The following is a 22,032-nucleotide window of genomic DNA, read 5'->3' on the forward strand; positions in this document are numbered from 1 at the left end:
AGATGCTGGTGAGGTGGAGTTCCTCTGGGACCTGGATACCCAGGATAAAGTGGCTGACTACTGTGGAGCGGGTGAGCAGTCCTTAACTCCACGTGATGTCTTGCCTCTCCCCAGCTTACCCCAAGGCCTCTTGCTTCCTGAGGGGCTGTATGGAAGTGGGAGGGTCTGTTGTGCCAGAAGTGGCTTTGTTTTACTTGTCCCAGTCCTGAAAGGAGAGAACTAAATGATTAACTGCTCACCCAGCAGGTGCTAGTGGAGGTGGTAAACAGACTAGACTGGCTAGTGATCCGATCTGGTGTGACCATTCCTGCATGTCTAAGTTTTATAGGGAGCAAAACTTGTGCATACAACCTCAAGTGACAAATAAACATGAAGCCTCCTAGTGGCTGTAGAAATTGATGCAGTTAAGGTGTTACGTGCTTTTAAATCCATTTTCCACAGCTATCATGCTTAAGCATGTGTCAGCACTATACCAAGACAGTTCAAGGTTAGCTTGTAACTTCTGTCTACACTGCAATTCCTTTTCTGACTGCCTGTTTTCTCCCATCCCCCACTCTCATCAGCTCGCCACGGTGATTAGCCGGTTGGCTGATTTTGCTGAGCAGTACGCTGACTTACCTACCCTGGGTTTCACTCACTACCAGTAAGTAGCCCAAGAGCTTTTCCTTTAATTTCAGAGTCTACTTATCAGATGGAGGGTGCTGCTGCTGGCAGCTCTATCTCACATTTTCTCCCCTTCTGATCAGTTGAGCTCAGTATCCTGTCTCAAGATCCAGCAGCAGTGAGTTTGAAAAAAAGGATAAATGCTGAAGTCTCCTTTTACACGAGGCAACTGAACCGCATCTGTCAGCGATTGCTCCCTTTGAACCTGTGCTAAAAACAATGTAATTGCTAACGTAAATGGTACAAAACCACTGTTACCAAAAGCATGGTTGGGACTTATACCAAACTTGTGCTTGAATGCCAAGTTCCTGTGACCTTTTCTGTCTATACTGTTACTTAATCTGTTTTCAACAGCAGTTCAGAAAAACCTATTGCTGGCAGCTGTTCAATTCCTTAATGTAGAGAGGACTTCATATGAACGAGGCTTTCTTCTGCAGTTATAACTACAAGACCTGTCAGTTCTCATGTTTCAAGGCAGGGTGGATAAAAATCAATTTTTTAAAAATGTTTTTTAAATTTAAATAGTAATTTTTTATTTTTGTTTACATTATTTTTAATATAAAAGATTTAATATGCTGAATCCATGAGCTTCTATCAAAAACTTTTGAGTTAAAGACTGCTTCTCTGTATAAGGAAAGAATCGGGAGGGAGATATAACTTTTGAGGTTTTAATAATTATGGCAAAGTAGGTCATGTATTGTACATGTACTGTATTAAGGGCTTGATCCTGTGGGTGATCTGGGGGCTGTGCTACTGGCTCCAGGAGGCACCATCATGTATCTCATTAGGCTCATCCACTGAACCCATCTGGGTGGTTTCAAGCTCCTACTTTATAGCTTCTCCCGACTTGAACTCTGGCTCATTTCTCAGACTATGAATATTTATACTCCAACCACCAGCTCATGGAGAAACACTGATCTGCCCAATAACTACCAACCTTGCTTCTGAATGGTTTTGGGCACTTCAGATAAATGGCCTTGCTCTCTCTTCGTACATGTGCACATGGACAGATACAAACAGAAATCCATTAACTTCTCAACTGCCTCCCTCTCTCTCTCTCTCTAAACGAAATACTGCAGTACAACAGGCACATGTGTTATGTTACCGGAAGTCTTGGATTGTTGTTAGTTCTTTTGTTTTTTCTGGGGTAGGAGTGGGGTAGGGGAGATATGTAACAAGAGAGAAAGAGCATAGTATGCAGCCAGAAAGGTGCAACACTTGTCAAATCAGGACACTGGGAAGAAGGAGCAACATTCTTTAGAATGTAGCTTCTAGTGTTGATTTCAACACCTAGGAACTGGAGGGGAAAAAGCTGCCATGGCTGCAAGTTGTGAAAAAGAACCTGTTTGGGAATATATTCAAGAAATTCCTGTACTTCTGGGTTACTTTTTAACATGGCAACTGTGAATGGTGAAACAGAGATGCAAGGCCTGGGTTGCCAGAATGACACAACATTATGAAAATTGTTTCTCAGAAGACAGTGATTTGAAGATGATGTGCCTGAACAATCTGGATCAGCTGGTTAGTAAACTTATTTTTGCACCATTTTTATGGGCTGCCTTCCATGTCTCACTATGCTAATAATGATAACTTAGATTATTGTCATAAATTTGTGGTTTTGGTGGATTACTTATGAATTTCAAAATGTTTGTTCAAAATGTAATTGATTTGTTAGTTTGTTGTGGGAGTGTTTGTCAATTACATTTTTACTATTACTACTGGACTTTCGAATGATTTTTATTGCTCCGTATAATCAAATATCATAGGTGAAGATTTCCTCTTTAAAAGTAAAGTTTTATTAGGCATTTATGAATTTTAACATTTAAAAAGGTTTTTTCCCCAAGTTGTTTGTTATGTTGCTACAGATAAGGGTTTAAATAGATTAGGATTATCCTTATAATTTACTAATTGTTTGCCCTATAAAACTGAGTTTAGAAATAAATACCATTTAAACGGTGGTACAGTCAGCTGCAACAGGAGAAAATCTTTCATTTACAATCTTTTTAAAGCAGTGCCCTGAGTAATAACCAGTGACTGAGGGGGACTTTTTTTTACCTTTTGTTGCAGGGTGCCTGCTTAGACATAAGGAGTTGTGAATGTCCATCATCTGCAATGTCCACAACGTCAGAGTCATCTGCTAATACCACCAGCAGTACTGCAACTAAACATAGTTCAGACAGTAAATTAACTGCATCAAAACAAGCTTTCTTCATCATAATCCAATTAAGAAAGGCATGAATTGCAATCAGGACCAGCAAATTCCAGGAAAACTCCATAAATTTCAGAACAAATATTTCACTGACGTGGTTCAATCATTATAAATATGGAGCACTCCATCTGTAGAGCAGACATTGCTGAAACATTGTTGTGAGAAGGAAATTGAACAGTGTGCAAAGCACATTGATGGGGAAATTCATTAATCTGAGTCCTGACGTGTGGAACAGAATTCACAGTGCTCCAATAATATGTGCTTGTGTGATAACAGAGATGAGGTTGTCTCTTAGAGAAACAATTGATACAACAGGAAATGCCCATGCAGCAGAATACTTAAAAGAACTGGCAGTAGAAGGTATAACAAACTTTAAACAAAAATTCAACTGTCAGGTATGTAGCTTTGTCACAGGCAGTGAGGCAAATGTAGCAAAGATGAGAAGAAATCTAGAAGATAGTGATTGGAATCTGAAACTTATAACATATGGGTGTACAGTGCTCTTTTGATGCATCTTTTAGCTAAAGAGTTGAGTACAACTGAAGGAATAAAGGAAAAAGTAGTTAAAGTTGCAAAATGCTTCCATAACAACCAGTTTCCTCCAGCTTCACTGAAGAGAATAGAAGCATTTAAACTAATTCTCCCTCAAGAGGTGTGATGGAAATCAATGGTTGACTGTTTTGAGCTGTTTATTTAGAACTAGCTATTCTGAAGATAATTTGTGAAGAAAATTGAGACAAAATAAATGGAACTCTCACAGCCAGAGTATTCAACATCGGACTAAAAGGAAATGTAGAAGATATGGTAAATATACTGAAACCTATTTTCATAGCCTTGGACAAACTACAGAAAGATTGCTGCTGAATTGCTAATGCTGTTAAAATTAGAAAGAACTTTGAGATGCTGAAAAAAGAAATACCCAGCACCAAAATTAAATTTTAGGCAGTAAATAATTGGATGAATCAAGCATTTACTCTACCTCATTTTCTTGCCAGTATTCTCACCAAAAGGACCAGGTAGATGCCAAGCTGCTGAAGAAGATGCTGCTGCTATGACATGAGCATTGAATAATCACCCATCAATCTTGCCAACCATAATAAATTTCAGGGCTGGAAGTGAACCATTCAAGCAGTACACGTTTGATGATGTTTTAAAGACAGTCACACAACTGAACTGGTGGGAGGCACTAGCTAAGCACCTGGAACCAGAGTTTGCTGAAGTGCTAAACCAGCTTTTGACACCAGTAGCCTCTTTTGCAGGCACAGACAGAATATGTTCTTCATTTGGACTGATTCTTTCAAAGTTGAAATTGATTGGGAGTTGAAAAAGCAGAAAAAAATGGTCTTTCTCTTCCTGTCTAGGAATAAAAATGAGGAGGAAGGGCATAAAATTTACTAGTTTTAAAAAAAAGCTTGAAGGACTTAGCAGATTCTCATTTTCAAGAGACTTTGGTCGACTTATCTTTGTAGTGTAGACATAGCCTATGTTAGGTTGACATACAGCCACCGCATTAATTATTGTGATGGCTGATGTCCACACTACCCTTCTTGGATCGGTGATGCGCGTCTTCACAGGTGCACTTCCACCAATGTAAGAGGGCCAGTGTGGGGATCTGAGAGCCTGGTCTCTCATCTCCACTAGCAGCTCCGTGCAGGGAGCCTGGCTACACCACAGGCTCCAGACAGGCTGCCGCCTCCCCGTTCCTCACCAGGAATGGAAGGGAAGTTGCTGGAAACTTCTCACCTCCCCATTCCCCACTGGGAGTAAGGGGAAAGCCGCCTGGGACTCCACAGTGAAATTGACAAGAAAGATCAGCTGTTAGCTGTCAAAGGAATGCAAACACTGCATCACCTTAACTGCACAGACTTAACTACATCTACATAACCCTCTAGTTGAGGTGGTTTTATGATGTCAGCATAGCAGGGGAGTTACACTGGTGGGAGGAGCATTTTGGTGTGTACACATCCACTGTTTTGTCAACAAAAGCTGACTTTTCTCAACAAAACTGTGTAGTGTAGACAAGGCCTAAGGTGAGAATTAATTTAAGCTCCAGTCACTTATACTTCAGTATATTTGAAAACTTTCCCAGGCTGACTTGAAATACTTGTCTTAATTCACTGGCTACAGTTAATCCCTCTATTCCTTTAATACCTCATTTGGTTGTAATAAGAGATAAGAGAAGTTTATGTATTCAAAATGTTTAAAGTTTTATTTATTTAAATTTTGTATGCTGTTTGTTTAATTAAACCAGTTACCATCCTAATGCAGCTTGACACAAATCATGAGCAAAAAGTTAAACATTAGTAAATAAGCAATATATCATTTACTATTTTCTAACATACTAAAAATGTATAATAAGAATCTGAAAATGTTTGTTTTGCTTAAATAAACATATATAGTTATAGTGTACACTTCTAGGTAGCAAAAAGACATACTGAACATAGTGTAAAGGCTCTATTTAGTTGTAAATCAACATGTTTTAATAGTTATACCAACCAGTGAGAATGCACCTTTCTTTAGAAAATAACAGAAGTACAAACGAAAAAGTTGATTAAAGTTGATAATTTAAATTAAGGCTTTCTACTTGGTGACTTAAACTGCTGATTTAAATCAGTGCACCCTGTTTTAGGGTGTAAAGAGATCACTAGCAGGAATCAGGAAATATTTCTCCCGTGATATAAGTTTGCACAACATTCTGTATCCTGGAAGGCTTATCCCTTTTCTGTGGTTCATCTGTCATTGGCTACGGTCAGGAGACTGGATTGTTCTATAGTGGCAGTATCTCTCTGTTGCTCTTGAGAATATGGTTCATTGAAAAGGAATCAAGACCTGGACAAGAATGTTTCTGGAGATGTGAGTTAATCTGCTGCTGCCAGGGATGGCAGTTGTTAACTCTCAGGACTTTACACTATGGACCTTGATTTAAATCTTATTTTTCCACTAGTGAAAGTGGTGTGGGACAGCTGAGACTGGGAAGGTTATGACACTTTGTACTCAGATCTAATATCTTTGTTGCATAGGAAATCACTCCGTAAGAAGAGTGAAGAAAGCATCTATCCAAGTGTGACCCTAAGAGCCCCTTTATGCTAACTGACAAAGGACACACTCAACACACTGTGGTCAGAATATTTAGCCACAGTGTCTTTTAAGGTATCATGTAAAAACTGGTGACACCCTGGTCATGAATATAATTGTGCAACGTACGTACGGTTTGTGCATAGAGAGTTATGTATGTATGCTGGAAATAAGTTATTGAAATATGTTTTGGAAGCAGTAAATAAACAAACCTGCCTTAGACAAAAGAATGTGGTTCTGCCTGGCTTGATTACAGGCAGATGACAAAGCAGGTACATTTACATATAAGGTAAACAAAGCAATCAAGCTAACAAGTGATGGAGGACACAGTGTGGTGAGCACATCAAGGGACACATGAATCTGAACCCCTTGGAAGGTTTCTTGGCTCTTCAGGCAACAACCATAGACTTTGGGAAATATAAGAAGAGCAAAAAGACATTTATCCATCAATAGGGAACAAAGGGGATAATAGTCTCTGATTCTGTTAACTTTGCTTCCTCCTGTCTAAAGGGCTGGAGATGCTGGTAGCTTGATGTAAGTGAGAAAGCTGTTTAGACAAAGATTATAGCTTGCTAAAATTGAGTCTTGGGAACTGAAAAGCATGTTTTGTTTTGTTTGTAACCATTTCCTTGTTTTCTCGGCTTAGCATCACTTAAATCTCTTCTATTTTTTAATAAACTTAGTTTATAGTAAAACTAAGAATATCTCAGTGCTGTCATATTAAGGTAAAGAGTGTGTGTTTAGTGAGTGCTAGTGTGTAAGCTATCTCTTTGAAGAAGGCAAACTAAATCATTTCTGTGAGTGACTAGTGAGAATGGACTGGACACTGAAGAGACAGATCTCTGGGGAACTGAGGTTTACTGAATGTTACTGCGAAGAGATTAAGACTGGCAGAGTCTCCTGGAGTCTGCTGGTAAGGGGGCAGAGTAGTGTGGCCGGGAGCTGACACAGTTTAAACTGCCATTGTGTTATTTCTCTGCCTCAGTAAGGGAGAGGTTTAGGATGCCCTGAGGAGAACCTCTCACACCAAGTCTTAATCAGGGTATATAGGTGGAAATAAACAAGCCAGTGAGGCCAGTCAGCAGAATTTATTTAACTAAAATCCTAGTGCCGCCTCTTTCTGCCTTGCGTATTGTCAGAGGAGCATGAAAAGCTGTGTATTCTTTACTGCTGCAGAGGAAATGGGTGACTGAATATATGTCTCAGATGCTGCAATAGGAAATCTGATCTTTTCAGACTGAGTTCTGTTTTTGTTCTTGATTATGACAGATCTAAAACTTTGATTATTTTTTTCCCCCAAGCTGTTGTGAAAGAGCTGTTGCCTGGAAAAAATGTGACTGAAGGATGCATATACTTAGCTTATTTCATGGGAATCTTAATGTTAGCGCTAGTTAACAAGAGATGTGGATTACTTAAATATTGTATATGTGCTCAGAGATTGAGTGTGTTTTTATATACACATTAAACAAGTATTTAATCATGGTAATCCATTCCAACCCAAATTTTGTGTGTACCCTGACCCTTCTTCATTAAAAGAAGCTAATCATCTAATTGCTCTGTTTGGAAGATCACTGAGCTCTGCAGTAGCCTGTATGTCATCGCTGTCCTTGAACATCAGAACTAGGAAAGTGCCAGTGTGACTTCATCCCCCTCTCCTATCAACTCCCGGTCTCTTGGTTTTGCTCAGCTTAAGTTGTGTTTGTGATGTTGATAGTCCTGGGAATAGTTGCTGAACCATTGCCACAGATCCAGCAGGGGGAGCGATCAATTTATTTATTTATTTATTTTTTAAATCTTCTGGAAATTGTCACAAGAAATGGAGAATTCACTGGATAGAAGTATATATCACCATCAGTACAACAGTATTTAAAAGTAGATCAAATTTCTGTGTTCAAATAACTTATTGTGAATGGAAGACAGAATCATGGAACTGAGAAGATTCCTGGGAGGGCTAGGAAGGAAACCTATTAAGTTACATCTTGTCTTCCCTCTTCCTCAGCTAATGCAAGATTACTCCATACAGTTTATTCTCCATACCACTACCTTGGCTAGTTTTAAATGTCACAAGCAGTGGAGTTTCAGTAATTTCCAAAGAGTGATCTAATAGGCCTTGCAGTTAGGAAATGTCTCCTCATAGCCATCCTGAATTTCCTCTTGGGTCAGTTGAATTCAATTAATCCAATTCATGCCCTCTTCTGCTGCAGTGAACCATTCTTCTTCCTTGCTGTCTGCTCCCTTCAAATTCCTGTTGGCAGTGATCATATTCTTAGTTGTCACTTAGTCAAGATGTACATTTTAAGTTGTTTTCTATTAACTGTTTGTTAAATTTTAAAAATATCCACACACAGAAAAACATACTATAAAAATAACTTGTCATAATATATTAACCATTTGCTACCTAATCTTAACTATTACCTGAAATATTTAATTGTATATAATCCGAACAATTAAATTATTAATAATTTGTATTACACAATTTACAAAAACAACTTTGTTTATAAAAATCCAACTAGTTAAAGTAAAATTATTAAAATAAGGTGAAGAATAGAATCAAAATTCAGAAGAAGGGGATAGAGATGGTGAGGAGGGGGCCCATGTAGTTAATAGGATCATTCAGATACAGGAAAGCATCCCATATCTGAGAATTTTTTCTTGGGTATTTCTGTTACAGTATACAATTTTTTTCGGGGTCGCCAAGCATGTTATTTCTGTGCTCTAGTCTTTAATTATTGGATGCTTTTTGGATTTCCATTTTTGTAGTGCTACATGTTTCGTTTGTAACACAATTGTATTTAATAGGAAAAAATTTAGCTCTGCAGTTCAGTTCTCCCAAACCATACAGGGATAGGAGCATTCCCAGAGTATATGGGTGAAGTTAGTATCTGATGAATTACAGTGCCAACATTTGTCTGATTTAGCAGCACCTGTTTTGAACAGTGAGAGAGAGGTCCAATGCTGCCACCATTTTCTGCTGGATTAATTTTATATGGCAGTTCAAAGAGCAGTTGAGAGCACTGGCTAAAGTTTGTTTCCATTAGCAGAGACTAATTGGTATAGTTCCTCCTTCCATTTCTTTTGTAGGGAATCCATGTTTAGTTCAAATTTACTAGCCAAGTGTATATATAGTGTTGCCATAGGTCTTGGCAATCTGGATAATATTTGGAGAAATTAAAGCAGTTCAGGTGGGTCAGGGTAGCTCAGGCATTGGGGCCAAACAGGTGGGAGATGGCATTTTTGAATTGGCTACATTGCCACGTCTTAATCTCTAGACCGAACTTCCTTTTTAATATTGTAAAATGGAGGAAAGTTATCATTTTCAATAAATTGAATGATGATCAAAATCCCTTTCCTAATCCTATCTGGCCAAATTTATGGAATTGCTTTTCTATACAGAGTTTCAAGTTACTTCAGCTAGAGGCCTTGGTATATAGAAGGCGGGGGGGGGGTGTGTCTTTAAATTTTGAAATAGCATGCCAAGTATTTCTGGCTGCCACAACAGTTGGTAATTGCTCTTTAGGGAATCTGTACTAATCCAAGTGCACCGCATTGGAAGGAGGTAAAGGAACAACCAATTCTGCCTCCAGCTGGAGCTAGTCTGGGGCTGTACAGTGCGAAGAACGAGCCACTGTGCTGCTTGGCTAAAAATTACTGCCTTATCATAAAGTGTGAAGTTGGGAAATCTAAACCAACCTGTACTGACAGGGGGTTGTAATCTTTGTAAGAATATTCTGGGCTTGTTACCAGCACCTACAAGAAAGACTTGCACATGTTGTTGATTTCAGTAAAATAAAAAGAATATGGAGGGAGCGGGGAATTCAGAATAAAAAGTATCCTGGGAAAGGCATTCATTCTCCCCTCCCCCCACACACACACACTCACCACCCACCCAAAGGGAGAGGGATAGTGCCTTCCATTTGTTTAAATCATTTGCTGACTGCATGATTAATGGGCTAGGTTAACCTTGACTATGTTTTTAATTTCCTTAGGGAACAAGATGCCAAGCTATCTGAGGTTTGTCTGATGCCATCTAAATGTCCCTATAGGAGAGCTACTTCCAGCTAGATCTAATGAGATCTTCATTGCTTCTGACTTACCCAATTAATCCTGTAGCCAGAGAATTTACCACAGTTATCTATTGTTTGTAATACACCTCTGCCCCAATATAATGTGACCCGATATAACATGAATTTGGATATAATGCGGTAAAGCAGCACTCCGGGGGGGCGGGGCTGTGCACTCTGGCGGATCAAAGCAAGTTTGATATAATGCAGTTTCACCTATAATGCAGTAAGATTTTTTTTGGCTCCCGAGGACAGCATTATATCGGGGTAGAGGTGTATTTGGAATAGATTGACCTGGGTTTTTAATAAGTAGGAGGATGTCGTCTGCATACAAACAGATTTTTGTCATCAGAGTTCCTGATTTGATCCCTTGAATATCTTGTTATTCCCTAATTAGTACTGCAAGTGGTTCTAATGCTAGATTGAATGGGAGTGGGGAAAGAGGGCATCTCTGTCTACTTCCCTGAAAGAGATCAAAGGTGGGAAATATTACACTGTTCGTTAGGGTACGAGAGTTGGGATTGAAACATAACAGCTATATCCATGAAATAAAGGATTTTCCCAAGCCAAATTTATCCTGGGTAAGAAACAGATATTGCTAGTTCATTCTGTCAAAGGCTTTCTCTGCATTGAGTGGAATGATTGCATGGGAATTTCTAGTGTGTTGATGGAATGCCATAATATAAATCACTGATGTGTTATCTGAACCATGCCTTTTTTAATAAATCACACCTGATTTGGGGTGAACCTTATCACTTGTTACTTTTTCAAGCCTCTTGGGCAATATTTTTGAAAGTATTTTTATATATCAGTATTGACTAAAGAGATGAGCTTTTGCGCATCCTTACCTGGTTTAATTAGTACAGTATTTAGTGCTTCCCTCATAATAGAAGGTAATGTACATTTCTTTAAGGCATCTTTGTAAATGTAGAACAGCTTAGGGACCAGAATTTCTTTGAGACTTTGATCGAATTCTGTCAGTAGACAATCAGGGCTCAGAGTCTTGCCGAGATCCATTTCTTTCTTGGCCTTGATTTATTTCCTCTGATTGCAAGGGAGAGGCCAGCCTGGCCTGCTGCTCTTCTGAGATTTGTGGGATGTTAAGAGTTCGAACAAAATTATTCAGTTCTTCTGGGTCAGGTGGTAAATCATTATTGTAAAGAGCCTGGTGAAATTTCAAAAATTGATCATTGATCTCTTTGTGATTAGCAATAACCCGTCTTTCTCTGATTTGATTGATACTATTTGGGACTTTGACCTCTCACTTTTAATCTCTATGTAAGAATTTTCCCTGCTCTCTCCCCCCAATTCTTGGTATGCTTGAGTCTAAAAAGAGCAAATTTGGCCTGTGCTGAAGTCATTCTATTTACTTTATGCTAGGGCTGCCAAGTGATTAAAAAAAAATTGTGATGAATTGCACTGTTTAATAATAGAATATAATTTATTTAAATATTTTTTGATGTTTTCTACATTTTCAACTATATTTGATTTCAATTACAACACAGAATACCAAGTGTATAGAGTTCATAGATTCATAGACTCTAGGACTGGAAGGGACCTCGAGAGGTCATCGAGTCCAGGGCCTGCCCTCATGGCAGGACCAAATACTGTCTAGACCATCCCTGATAGACATTTATCTAACCTACTCTTAAATATCTCCAGAGATGGAGATTCCACAACCTCCCTAGGCAATTTATTCCAGTGTTTAACTACCCTGACAGTTAGGAACTTTTTCCTAATGTCCAACCGAAACCTCTCTTGCTGCAGTTTAAGCCCATTGCTTCTTGTTCTATCATTAGAGGCTAAGGTGAACAAGTTTTCTCCCTCCTCCTGATGACACCCTTTTAGATACCTGAAAACTGCTATCATGTCCCCTCTCAGTCTTCTCTTTTCCAAACTCAATAAACCCAATTCCTTCAGCCTTCCTTCATAGGTCATGTTCTCAAGACCTTTAATCATTCTTGTTGCTCTTCTCTGGACCCTCTCCAATTTCTCCACATCTTTCTTGAAATGCGGTGCCCAGAACTGGACACAATACTCCAGTTGAGGCCTAACCAGCGCAGAGTAGAGCGGAAGAATGACTTCTCGTGTCTTGTTTACAACACACCTGTTAATGCATCCCAGAATCACGTTTGCTTTTTTTGCAACAGTATCACACTGTTGACTCATATTTAGCTTGTGGTCCACTATGACCCCTAGATCTCTTTCTGCCATACTCCTTCCTAGACAATCTCTTCCCATTCTGTATGTGTGAAACTGATTGTTCCTTCCTAAGTGGAGCACTTTGCATTTGTCTTTATTGAGCTTCATCCGGTTTACCTCAGACCATTTCTCCAATTTGTCCAGATCATTTTGAATTTTGACCCTGTCCTCCAAAGCAGTTGCAATCCCTCCCAGTTTGGTATCGTCTGCAAACTTAATAATTTATTTTTATTTATATTTATTTTTTACAAATATTTGCACTGTAAAAAAACAAAAGAAATAGTATTTTTCAATTCACCTAATACAAGTACTGTAGTGCAGTCACTTTATCATGAAAATTGAACTTTCAAAAGTAGAATTATTTAACCAAAAAAACCTGCATTCAAAAATAAAACAATGTCAAACTTTAGCGCCTATAAGTCCACTTAGTCCTATTGCTTGTTCAGCCAATCGCTCATACAAACAAGTTTGTTTACATTTGCAGGAGATAATGCTGCCTGCTTCTTGTTCTCACTTTCAGGTGAATTGTGAACAGGTGTTCGCATGGCATTATTGCAGCCAGTGTCACAAGATATTTACATGCCAGATGCACTAAAGATTCACATGTCCGTTCATGCTTTATCCACCGTTCCAGAGGACATGTGTCCATGCTAATTATAACAACCCAAAGCAGTGCGGACCGACACATGTTCATTTTCATCATCTGAGTCCGATACCACTAGCAGAAGGTTGATTTTCTTTTTTGGTGGTTTGGGTTCTGTAGTTTCTGCATCGGAGTATTACACCTTTAAGACTTCTGAAAGTATGCTCCACACCTCATCCCTCTCAGATTTTGGAAGGCACTTCAGATTCTTAAACCTTGGGTCAAGTGCTGTAAAGCTGTCCTTAAAAATCTCACATTGGTACCTTCTTTGAGTTTTGTCAAATTTGCGAAAGTGTTCTTAAAATGTGGTGGGTCATCATCCTAGACTAGCATAACACAAAATATATGACAGAATGCGGATAAAACGGAGCCAGAGACTTACGATTCGCCCCCAAGGAGTTCAGTCATAAATTTAATTAATGCATTATTTGTTTAACCAGCGTCATCAGTATGGAAGCCTGTCCTCTGGAATGGTGGCTGAAGCATGAAGAGGCATATGAATGTTTAGCACATCTGGAACATAAATACCTTGCAGTGCTGGTTACAAAAGTGCCATGCAAACGCCCATTCTCACTTTCTGGTGATGTAAATAAGAAGTGGGCAGCATTGTCTCCGGTAAATGTAAACAAACTTATTTGTCTAGTGACTGGCTGAACAAGAAGTAGGACTGAATGAACTTACAGACTCTGAAGTTTTGCATTGTTTTGTTTTTCGAGTGCAATTTTATGTAAAAAAAAAAATAAAAAAAAATCTACATTTGTAAGTTGCATTTTCATGATAAAGATGTTGCACTACTGTACTTGAATGAAGTGAATTGAAAAATACTATTTTTTATCATTTTTACAGTGCAAATATTTGTAATAAAAAGTAATAGAAAGTGAGCAGGGGTACACTTTGTATTCTGTGTTGTAAATGAAATCAGTATATTTGAAAATGTAGAAAAACTACGAACTGAAATTTATTAAATATTTTTGGATTTCTGTTGTTTAACAGTACAATTAAAACTGCAGTTAATTGTGATTAATTTTTTTGAGCTAATCGCTTGAGTTAACCGTGATTTATTGGCAGCCCTACTTGGCTCCTTTTTAAGAAAATTTTGTCTGTCTTATTTAAAATGAACTGCAGTCACCCCTCTCAGGCAGAGGCCTTCTTTTTAGAAAATTTTTCCTTATCTTATTAATTATTTTTTGAACCAGACTTCCTCCCTACTCCTCTCTGGCCTTACCACTCAGTACTTTCAGGGCCTCTCTTTTACTTGCTAGTTATTTCTTTAACCAAACTTAAGCCAACTTTAAGTCTCTAATTTTATATTTGTTCTACAGAGGAATAGTTTGCGCATTCTAATTCCATAGCTGTAAATCATTCAGTTAATTCAAGGGGCTAAGCCTGGCTAGCTGTCTTCCTACCTGCTGAGTAGGAAATGATCCTGCCCCTAATGAAAACTTAGCCTATCCCTTAGGGTGGATCATTTGTTTTGAAGAATAAAAATTTTTCAGTGACACAGTTTTGAAAATGTTTATCTTTCAAAAGAAAAAAGCACAGTCTCCATCTTCTACAAGTCCCGTTTGTGTTGGGAGGGGAAGATTGTAGTAACCCTGGTGGCATGATCAGAGATCATGATAGACTTGATTTTGTTATTAAGCAGTGAGTATACCAGAATCATAGACATTATTAAGAAATCTGTGTGTGAATATGTGGAATGTGGGGAGGGAAAATAAGCAAAATCCGTCATTTTGGCGTTCTGCAACCAACATACATTTTTTAACCCCAGTTCTTCCATATAATCTTCTGTAATGTTTCTAGCATGTGATTGTATATGCTGGGGCGGGCCTCCCTTATCTAAAAAATGTCCAACAGCTCATTAAAATCTCCTGCTATGATGATTGAGTCTAGTGGGATATTAATTAATTTTGGAAAAAACTTATTTAAAAACATTTGGATCATCTTTATTTGGTCCATATAAATAATCATACAATAATTAGGATATATACAGAGAGTCAGAGATCATAGTCTTCACCACCAAAAATCTACCTCCCTCATCTTTATTTACATCTAGAATTTGTAAATTGAGTCTTTTGTGAAACACTATTGTTAGACCTTTGACTGTGGAGAAGAAATTGTTAAACATCCATTCTCTCCTAAATTTCTCTGCCCCCAAGTCATTCGGGTGGGTTTTCTATAGGAAGATAATATCTGCTTTCATTGTTTTTGGATGAATGATCATTCTTTTTCTTTTTTTGACCCTTTTGATGTTCCAAGAAACACAATCTATAACATTGGCCACAAAGAATGCTTTTAGGTCAAATATCTCTCTATCAGGGGCCCGAATAGTGTCAGTGCTTGAGCTATTGTTAATTCCAGATCTAGGAAAGTTATATCTGAGTTCCCCCTCACTGTACCAGGGACGTGAAAGGGAATGGAAAAGGGACAGGGTAAGACAGATCAGGAAAGCTAAAAGATAGAAAAACTGAGAAAAAGAAATGAAGTGATCAGCGTTTTCCAAGTTTCACTTAAAAAATACGTAATGTGGGTCCTGTTTCAGTTTGAATAAATCCAGGACATTTACAAGGGGTGGCCTTGTCACTCACTTAACCTCCCTTCCCCCAACAAAAAAACAACAACAAAACACTCAGGATATAACTGGATTCTCTCTAACTCTTTAAAGAAGAAATATTTCATCTCAAGGGAAGGCATGGTTTCTGGGGGAAGAAGGTTAGCATCTAAACCTATCAAATCTATAGTAGATATATAAGAAAGTTATACAAATTGTTTAAATAATCATATTCTGACATATCTGGATTATCTGCAAATGAGTTCATTAGCAGGACAGTTCTGCTTAAACTTTTCCTGCTAGAACTTTGTCCACGTTGGATTATAGTGTGAATTCCATTGCCCAATAGTTTATTACATCAGCAAGGTAAATCAGCATAACATATATTTCAACTCATTTTCCAAAAATAAAAACTAAAGAAAAGAACCTGAACTAATATTACTGAAAAAATTGGCACTCATACTAACACATCAAATATTTGGTAAATCATACCTAGCAATAATAACTATTCTTGGATAGCATTTTAGAAGATCACATTTCTTTACAGTTGGGGAATTGATAAGATTCATCATTAAACTGAAATCTTCATTACATTGTTTGTTTAGATCTGGAATCTCTCACAAGTGTAGGTTTAGGGGAAATGGTTTGAATATTTCCAGATTTACTATAAACCTGAAATACAGAAAATTAGATGGGGATGAAAGAAAGTAAAATTGTTGAGGGAAGTGGGGGTTGGAAAAGGTGCCTCTAATAGAAAGTGGAAAGTGCCTCTAATAGAAAACAAAAAGGGTATGGCTACACTTGAAATTTCAAAGCGCTGCCGCGGCTGCGCTTTGAAGTGTGAGTGTGGTCGAAGCGCCAGCGCTGGGAGAGAGCTCTCCCAGCGCTGCACGTACTCCACATCCTCTACGGTGTAGCTTGCAGCGCTGGGAGCTGAGCTCCCAGCGCTGCAGCACTGATTACACTGAGGCTTTACAGCGCTGTATCTTGCAGCACTCAGGGGGGTGTTTTTTCACACCCCTGAGCGCAAAAGTTGCTGCGCTGTAAAGTGCCAGTGTAGCCAAGGCCAAAATCACATGTCTCTGTTGAGCCTTGCCAATCCACGAGTATAAAGAGTTCCTGCATCTGGATGAAGTTGTTTACTTGTAGTCAGGGTCTCAAAGGTGGGTGTACCCCAGTGCACTGGAGTCATGAGGGACAGGGGGTAGGGTAGATGCAGGCAAAACAGGTGTGTCCCTATTGTAGCACTCCAACTTCCCAAGAGCAGCAGCTGGAACCCACCTGCTTCCTTAATCCAGCTGGAGGGCCAGCAGGGGCATAATTCAGTCAAAGGATGAGATCCTTGTTCCCACTATCTTGCTCCCCAGCTGTTTCCCTGTGAAACCAGGGAACTTCAAAGAAGTGACACCAGGGAAGGAGGAGATAATTAACCTGACATGCAGTGTGTTAATAGTTTTTTCCTGTTGCTTTGGGTTATAGTGGTAATATAGACTGTGTCTTCTAGCAAGGAGATTCTAGCTTCCTCTAGTCTTAATTCCAAGCTTTGCAAATTAGCTTGACGTGTGCTAGTAATATATTTGATCTCGCTTATACACCTCTACCTTGATATAATGCTGTCCTCAGGAGACAAAAAATCTTACCACATCATAGGTGAAACTGCATTATATAGAACTTAATTTAATCCGCCGGAGTGCCCCCCCAAGTGCTGCTTTACCACGTTATATCTGAATTTGTGTTATATCAGGTGGCGTTATATCGGGGTAGAGGTGTATCTTCAGATAGGTTTCTTAAAATAGTCTGTTCACTCGATTTGTTTTAGCTAGTCCATAATTTAATCTTGTCTTAGAGGGGTTGCCTCTCCCTGGTCAGCCATTTTGGCTGCAAGAGGACTGTCTGCTGCTGCTTTTTAGGATGTTACAGGAAGTCTGGAGATGGACCAGCATCCATAATGGTATTAAATTTAAAGAGTTTTGGAATAAGATCTGATGAATATTAGATTTAAAGAAGGTATTCGCTTACTGATGGTTGTGTATTTCAGGAGGTGGAGGATAGTGTGGCATAGCTTTGCAGCTCCTTTCCCCTAGTGGCTCCCAGATGTCCGTATATTTAGCTTTTAAATATCTTCTCCATAAACTGGGCCTTTCAGCTCCTTAATTACTATTTCTTCTCTCGGACCCTTCAGATTCGAAAGGAAAGAGTCGTGATGGTTCTCGTTACAGTGGTATCTGAGTGCCTGCCTTCCTAGCGAGGCTGTGCAAAGTCTGTGTGCAAGTGGTGACACAATGACAGTCTGCCTTGTTTACTTTCAGGCCTGCACAGCTAACCACAGTAGGGAAGCGCTGCTGCCTGTGGATCCAGGACCTGTGCATGGACCTGCAGAACCTAGAGCGGGCTCGAAATGACTTGCGATTTCGTGGTGTGAAAGGCACCACTGGCACCCAGGCCAGCTTCTTGCAGCTGTTTGAGGGAGATCATGATAAAGTGAGTACTGAATCCAGTGATCAAAATTCCCAGTAAGCGGGTTTAGAAGATGACTTGTGAGGGAGGAGAGGGTCTAGGGTCAAATAAGCATGGACACTGGGGGTCACTATGAAGGTTCTTTGGCAGAGCTCTGGGAGAGCAGAATTGTAATAGTGGGGGTGCTTCAGGACAGGGTTGAGGTGTGCTGGCAGAGCTCTTAGTGTGTTCAGAAGGGAGGGCGAGTTGAAGCCTTTACATTTTTGTCCTCTGTCAGTATCCCTTAGCCCTGCATGTTTGACACTTCAGTCACTATGTTCTGAGGTTCCTCTCTGTGTGTCTGTTTTTCTCCTGAGGTGGAGGAGCTGGACAGGCTGGTGACTGTGAAGGCAGGATTTAAGCGGTATGTAAAAAGCTTGCTTACCTTGAACTCTAAAATATGCTGAGGAGAATTAATAGCCTGACACCTCCTGGTGTCCACAACAGCACAGGTTCTTCTATCCAACTAACTAATTTCCCCTCTGTTGGGCTCACATTTAGAGAGCACTTTCACCTGGTTCTGTTCCTTTCCAACCCACATTCCACAATGTAGCTCTGTGAAGGAAACTCCACCTCCCGGCTAGGTCTCTGTTTCTACTTCTCTCCCTTACTCTTTTTTCACCCTGTCAAAGTGTGGGCTACTGTTCTTCCTCCCCTGTCTTTACACGCCTGCATGAACCAAGTGTCCCACTAGTGTAAATGAGAAACCAGGAAGTCAAGTGAAGTATTGCAGGTCAAGTCACCTGTGACACGTTCTCTGTCATGCCCCTCTTGCAGAGCAGCTTTCAGTTATGTAGCACCTGTGGCTTTGTTTACACATGCACAGTTCTCCCACCACCAATGGGAGCTATATACAAGGCTTACAGGGTTAGTTCCCTCTTTTCCTGCAGTCAGCCCACAGCTAGGAGTCTGACCTTTCCCTGGCTGGCTTTTCTTCAGGCTCCCAGCTCTTGTAACTGCTGACTTGTCAGACCCGCAGGTGGAGCTAGTCCCCAGGCCAGGCATCAGATCTGTTTCGCCAGGCATCAGATCTGTTTCCCTTAATTGGAACTGGCTGAGGAGGGGTAATTAACGTGCTTTTGCACCAGCACCCTGCTGCACCACCCATTGGTGTTAGCCAGGCAGAGCTCTGCAGCATGGTGCCCCTGCAGAGCGCATACTCACTCAGTCCTATTTTAATGGTGCTTGTGTCTGGAGAGCTTTATCTTTCTTTTTATTTCCAGAGCTTATCTCGTCACAGGGCAGACCTACAGCCGCAAAGTGGATGTTGAAGTTCTATCTGTGCTAGCCAGTCTAGGGGCTTCCATACACAAGGTGAGGTCCCTGTCTCCAAACTCAGTATGGAAGGGGAAGGGAAATGTCAATCTGAGAGGGTTGGGGAGGGAGATCCTGGTGCAGAACACTTTCCGCAGGAAACATGAGTTGGAGTTGAGTGCTTAACTGTTCTCTGCTCTACCAGACTAATTCTTCACTGGATGTTTTGTCTCAGATATCAGAGCACCAGGAGAGATCCCATACCTGATTTCTTACTTGAGGGTGGTGCAAAGGGCAATTAAAATGAATTCACTTAGAAAGACTCTATGGAGGGAGATCCCAAGCAAGATGGCCATCAAATTTGTGTTAAAGCTAATTCAGTTAGAATAAATGCCCTCCCTAATGGAACATGTTTTAAAATCTCACCATTTCCTCTCCCAGTACATTCCTCATGGAGATAAGTCCTTGTGGGATTTTTCCTCTCTTTGATTATCCCACACCCTCCCTTGCCTGCACTTCTGACCTGTGGTGGTTTATCCTCTTATTTAGACTGTATGTTCTCTGGTCAGTGAACATTTCAGTGTTTAAGCACAACGTAGACTTTAAATGGTGTATCAATGTTTACTAATTTATCTTCTCTCCCTTGACTGTTCATAGAGTCCCGTCCCTTCCCTCTTCCCCATTCTTTTGGCTTGAGCTCTTTAAGTATAAATTAGAAGGTTTCAGGAAAAATTGCAACCCCTGTGGAAACTGGCCTCTATCTTCTCTGAGGTGCTACCCTGTCAGGAAACCTGATTGCAGCTTTCTGGTTGTGTAATGTGGATACAGATGTGATTCATTTGTAATATAGATTGAACCTTAATTTTTTCATAAGAAGACTAAAGCCTTAATTTTGGAATTGCTCACTTTTTGAAGGGAATTATTCTCTCTCCCCCAAGCTGCTCCATGGACATAGATACAGAGTGTCCCCAGACACACTACCTAGTACCTGTGAGAACAGCTTCGTTCATTTGCTCTTGTTGCTTTTTCTTAGATCTGTACTGACATCCGCCTCCTGGCCAACCTCAAGGAGATAGAGGAGCCTTTTGAGACAGACCAGATTGGTGAGGGTGACAGACATTGGTTTGTGATTCGTGTTCCAGTTATCTTATCTTTTCCTTCGCCGTGGTGATCTCCTCACCAGCACCTTCTTCCCAGCAACAATAGTGATGTCACTGGCATAAATTGCTTTTAATTAAAAAGTTTATTTTTTTAATCTGTCTGTGCCTGCAGCTTTAGATCTAAATTTTTTAACAGACAAAATCCAATTTTGTGCCCAAATAAGTCAAAGTGCAGAAATAATAATGCCATTGCTCCCCACCCCAGCACAGAGGAGGGCTTGATTCTGAGAGCAGCTGAGCACTCTCCACTCCCATTAAAGTTAGTTGGCTGAGTATTGCTATCATTTGTATATTAACAAACTTGGAAAAGTAAAACCAGGCTGGAGCCTGCTACTGAAAATGGTTCCTGATGTAGCTGTGATGTATATAGAGAAGAGGAGAGAATTCCAGAGCTGTGAAACTGGAACTGAAAAGGCCCAGCCACCTAAGTTGGTGTTGTAGAGTGAGTCAGCATTTTTGACCTCACCCACGTCAGTTACCTCAGCCATACTAGAGTGACAGACTTATAAAATATTGATAGGTCACTTTTTAAATATTGAACCCTCAGACTTTCAGTCACTGTCGCTGCAGGTTGCTGACTTTCATGGGTAGGCCATTGAGCAGAAGTGCGAAATATAGCACACTAAAGTAGCTCAGAATCATTTCTTTCTTTTATATTGATAAAGTAATCTTGCACAGTTAGGAGTTAAGGCCCCCACATTCTCCCCTGCAAGTACAGATACAGTTCTGGTTCGGTGGGCGGGGCAGGGGAAGGTGGTTTAAAAAAGACCTGCATAGTATGATGCAGTGTTAGTCCCAGAATATTAGAGACACAAGGTGGGTGAGTCAATATCTTCTATTGGACCAACTTCTGTTGGTGAGAGAAACAAGTTTTGGAGCTTGAAGAGCTCAATATAAGCTTGAAAGCTTCTCTTTCACCACAGAAGTTGGTCCAATAAAAGATATTACCTCTCCCACCTTGTGTCTCTGCATAGTATGAATCAGACTTAAAAGTGAACGATGGATTTTTTTTCTCTTGAGAAGGCCAGTGCCTTTGATCTCTCCTCTCCTGTGTGTTTCATCTCCTGCCCTCTTATTATCATCCTCTCTTTCACCAACCCCTCTCCTCATATTTTTCTGGCCTGCAGGTTCCAGCGCCATGCCTTACAAGAGGAATCCAATGCGTTCAGAGCGCTGCTGCAGCCTGGCTCGCCACCTGATGACTCTGGTCCTGAATCCACTACATACAGCCTCCGTGCAGTGGTTTGAGCGCACCTTGGATGACAGCGCAAACAGGTCCATCCACGTGCTCCACGGCTGGCTGGGGGAGGGTAGTGAGCAGAAAAACCCTAGTTATTGATGAAATAAAGGAAGAGGCTGGCTTTAGAGGGTTAAACTGGTTTGGGGTCAATGTTCTCCTCTCACTCAATGCACTGCTTAGAAAGTGCTTGTAGGGAACAGCACACTGACATGTTTAAAATATGGTGTTTTCAATCTACACCCCTCAATTCTGAATCTCATGCTGGCAGACACCACTTTATGAAAAGCAACATCATTAGAGGACATTGGGAGCCCAGCAACAGAGGCTGTAAACTGGCTTCTCTCTTTGAGTGAGGTAATAATGTTTTACACAGTAAAGATCTTCTGAAAAGGAGAACAGGAGTACCAGGGAATGGTGCAGTAGCCGAGGGTAAGGGTAACACACTGCTCTTTTTGTCCTGGCCTGTCCCAGCAGCGGG

General features: G+C 40.2%; 1 protein-coding gene across 3 annotated transcripts in view; it reads left to right on the forward strand.

The window, feature by feature from the left end:
* Positions 1–22,032, forward strand: part of ADSL (adenylosuccinate lyase) — a 44,704-nt gene that overhangs the window by 18,588 nt on the left and 4,084 nt on the right. For all 3 annotated transcript variants that reach the window (XM_030546925.1, XM_030546915.1, XM_030546932.1), the window contains exons 4-9: positions 564–643; positions 17,714–17,885; positions 18,218–18,264; positions 19,124–19,214; positions 20,188–20,257; positions 21,442–21,589. In XM_030546925.1, the coding sequence (XP_030402785.1) occupies positions 564–643; positions 17,714–17,885; positions 18,218–18,264; positions 19,124–19,214; positions 20,188–20,257; positions 21,442–21,589 (608 nt within the window). The remainder of the gene's footprint in view (positions 1–563; positions 644–17,713; positions 17,886–18,217; positions 18,265–19,123; positions 19,215–20,187; positions 20,258–21,441; positions 21,590–22,032) is intronic.

Source organism: Gopherus evgoodei, chromosome 1 (assembly GCF_007399415.2).
Source record: "Gopherus evgoodei ecotype Sinaloan lineage chromosome 1, rGopEvg1_v1.p, whole genome shotgun sequence".
Classification (NCBI taxonomy): Eukaryota; Metazoa; Chordata; order Testudines; family Testudinidae; genus Gopherus; species Gopherus evgoodei.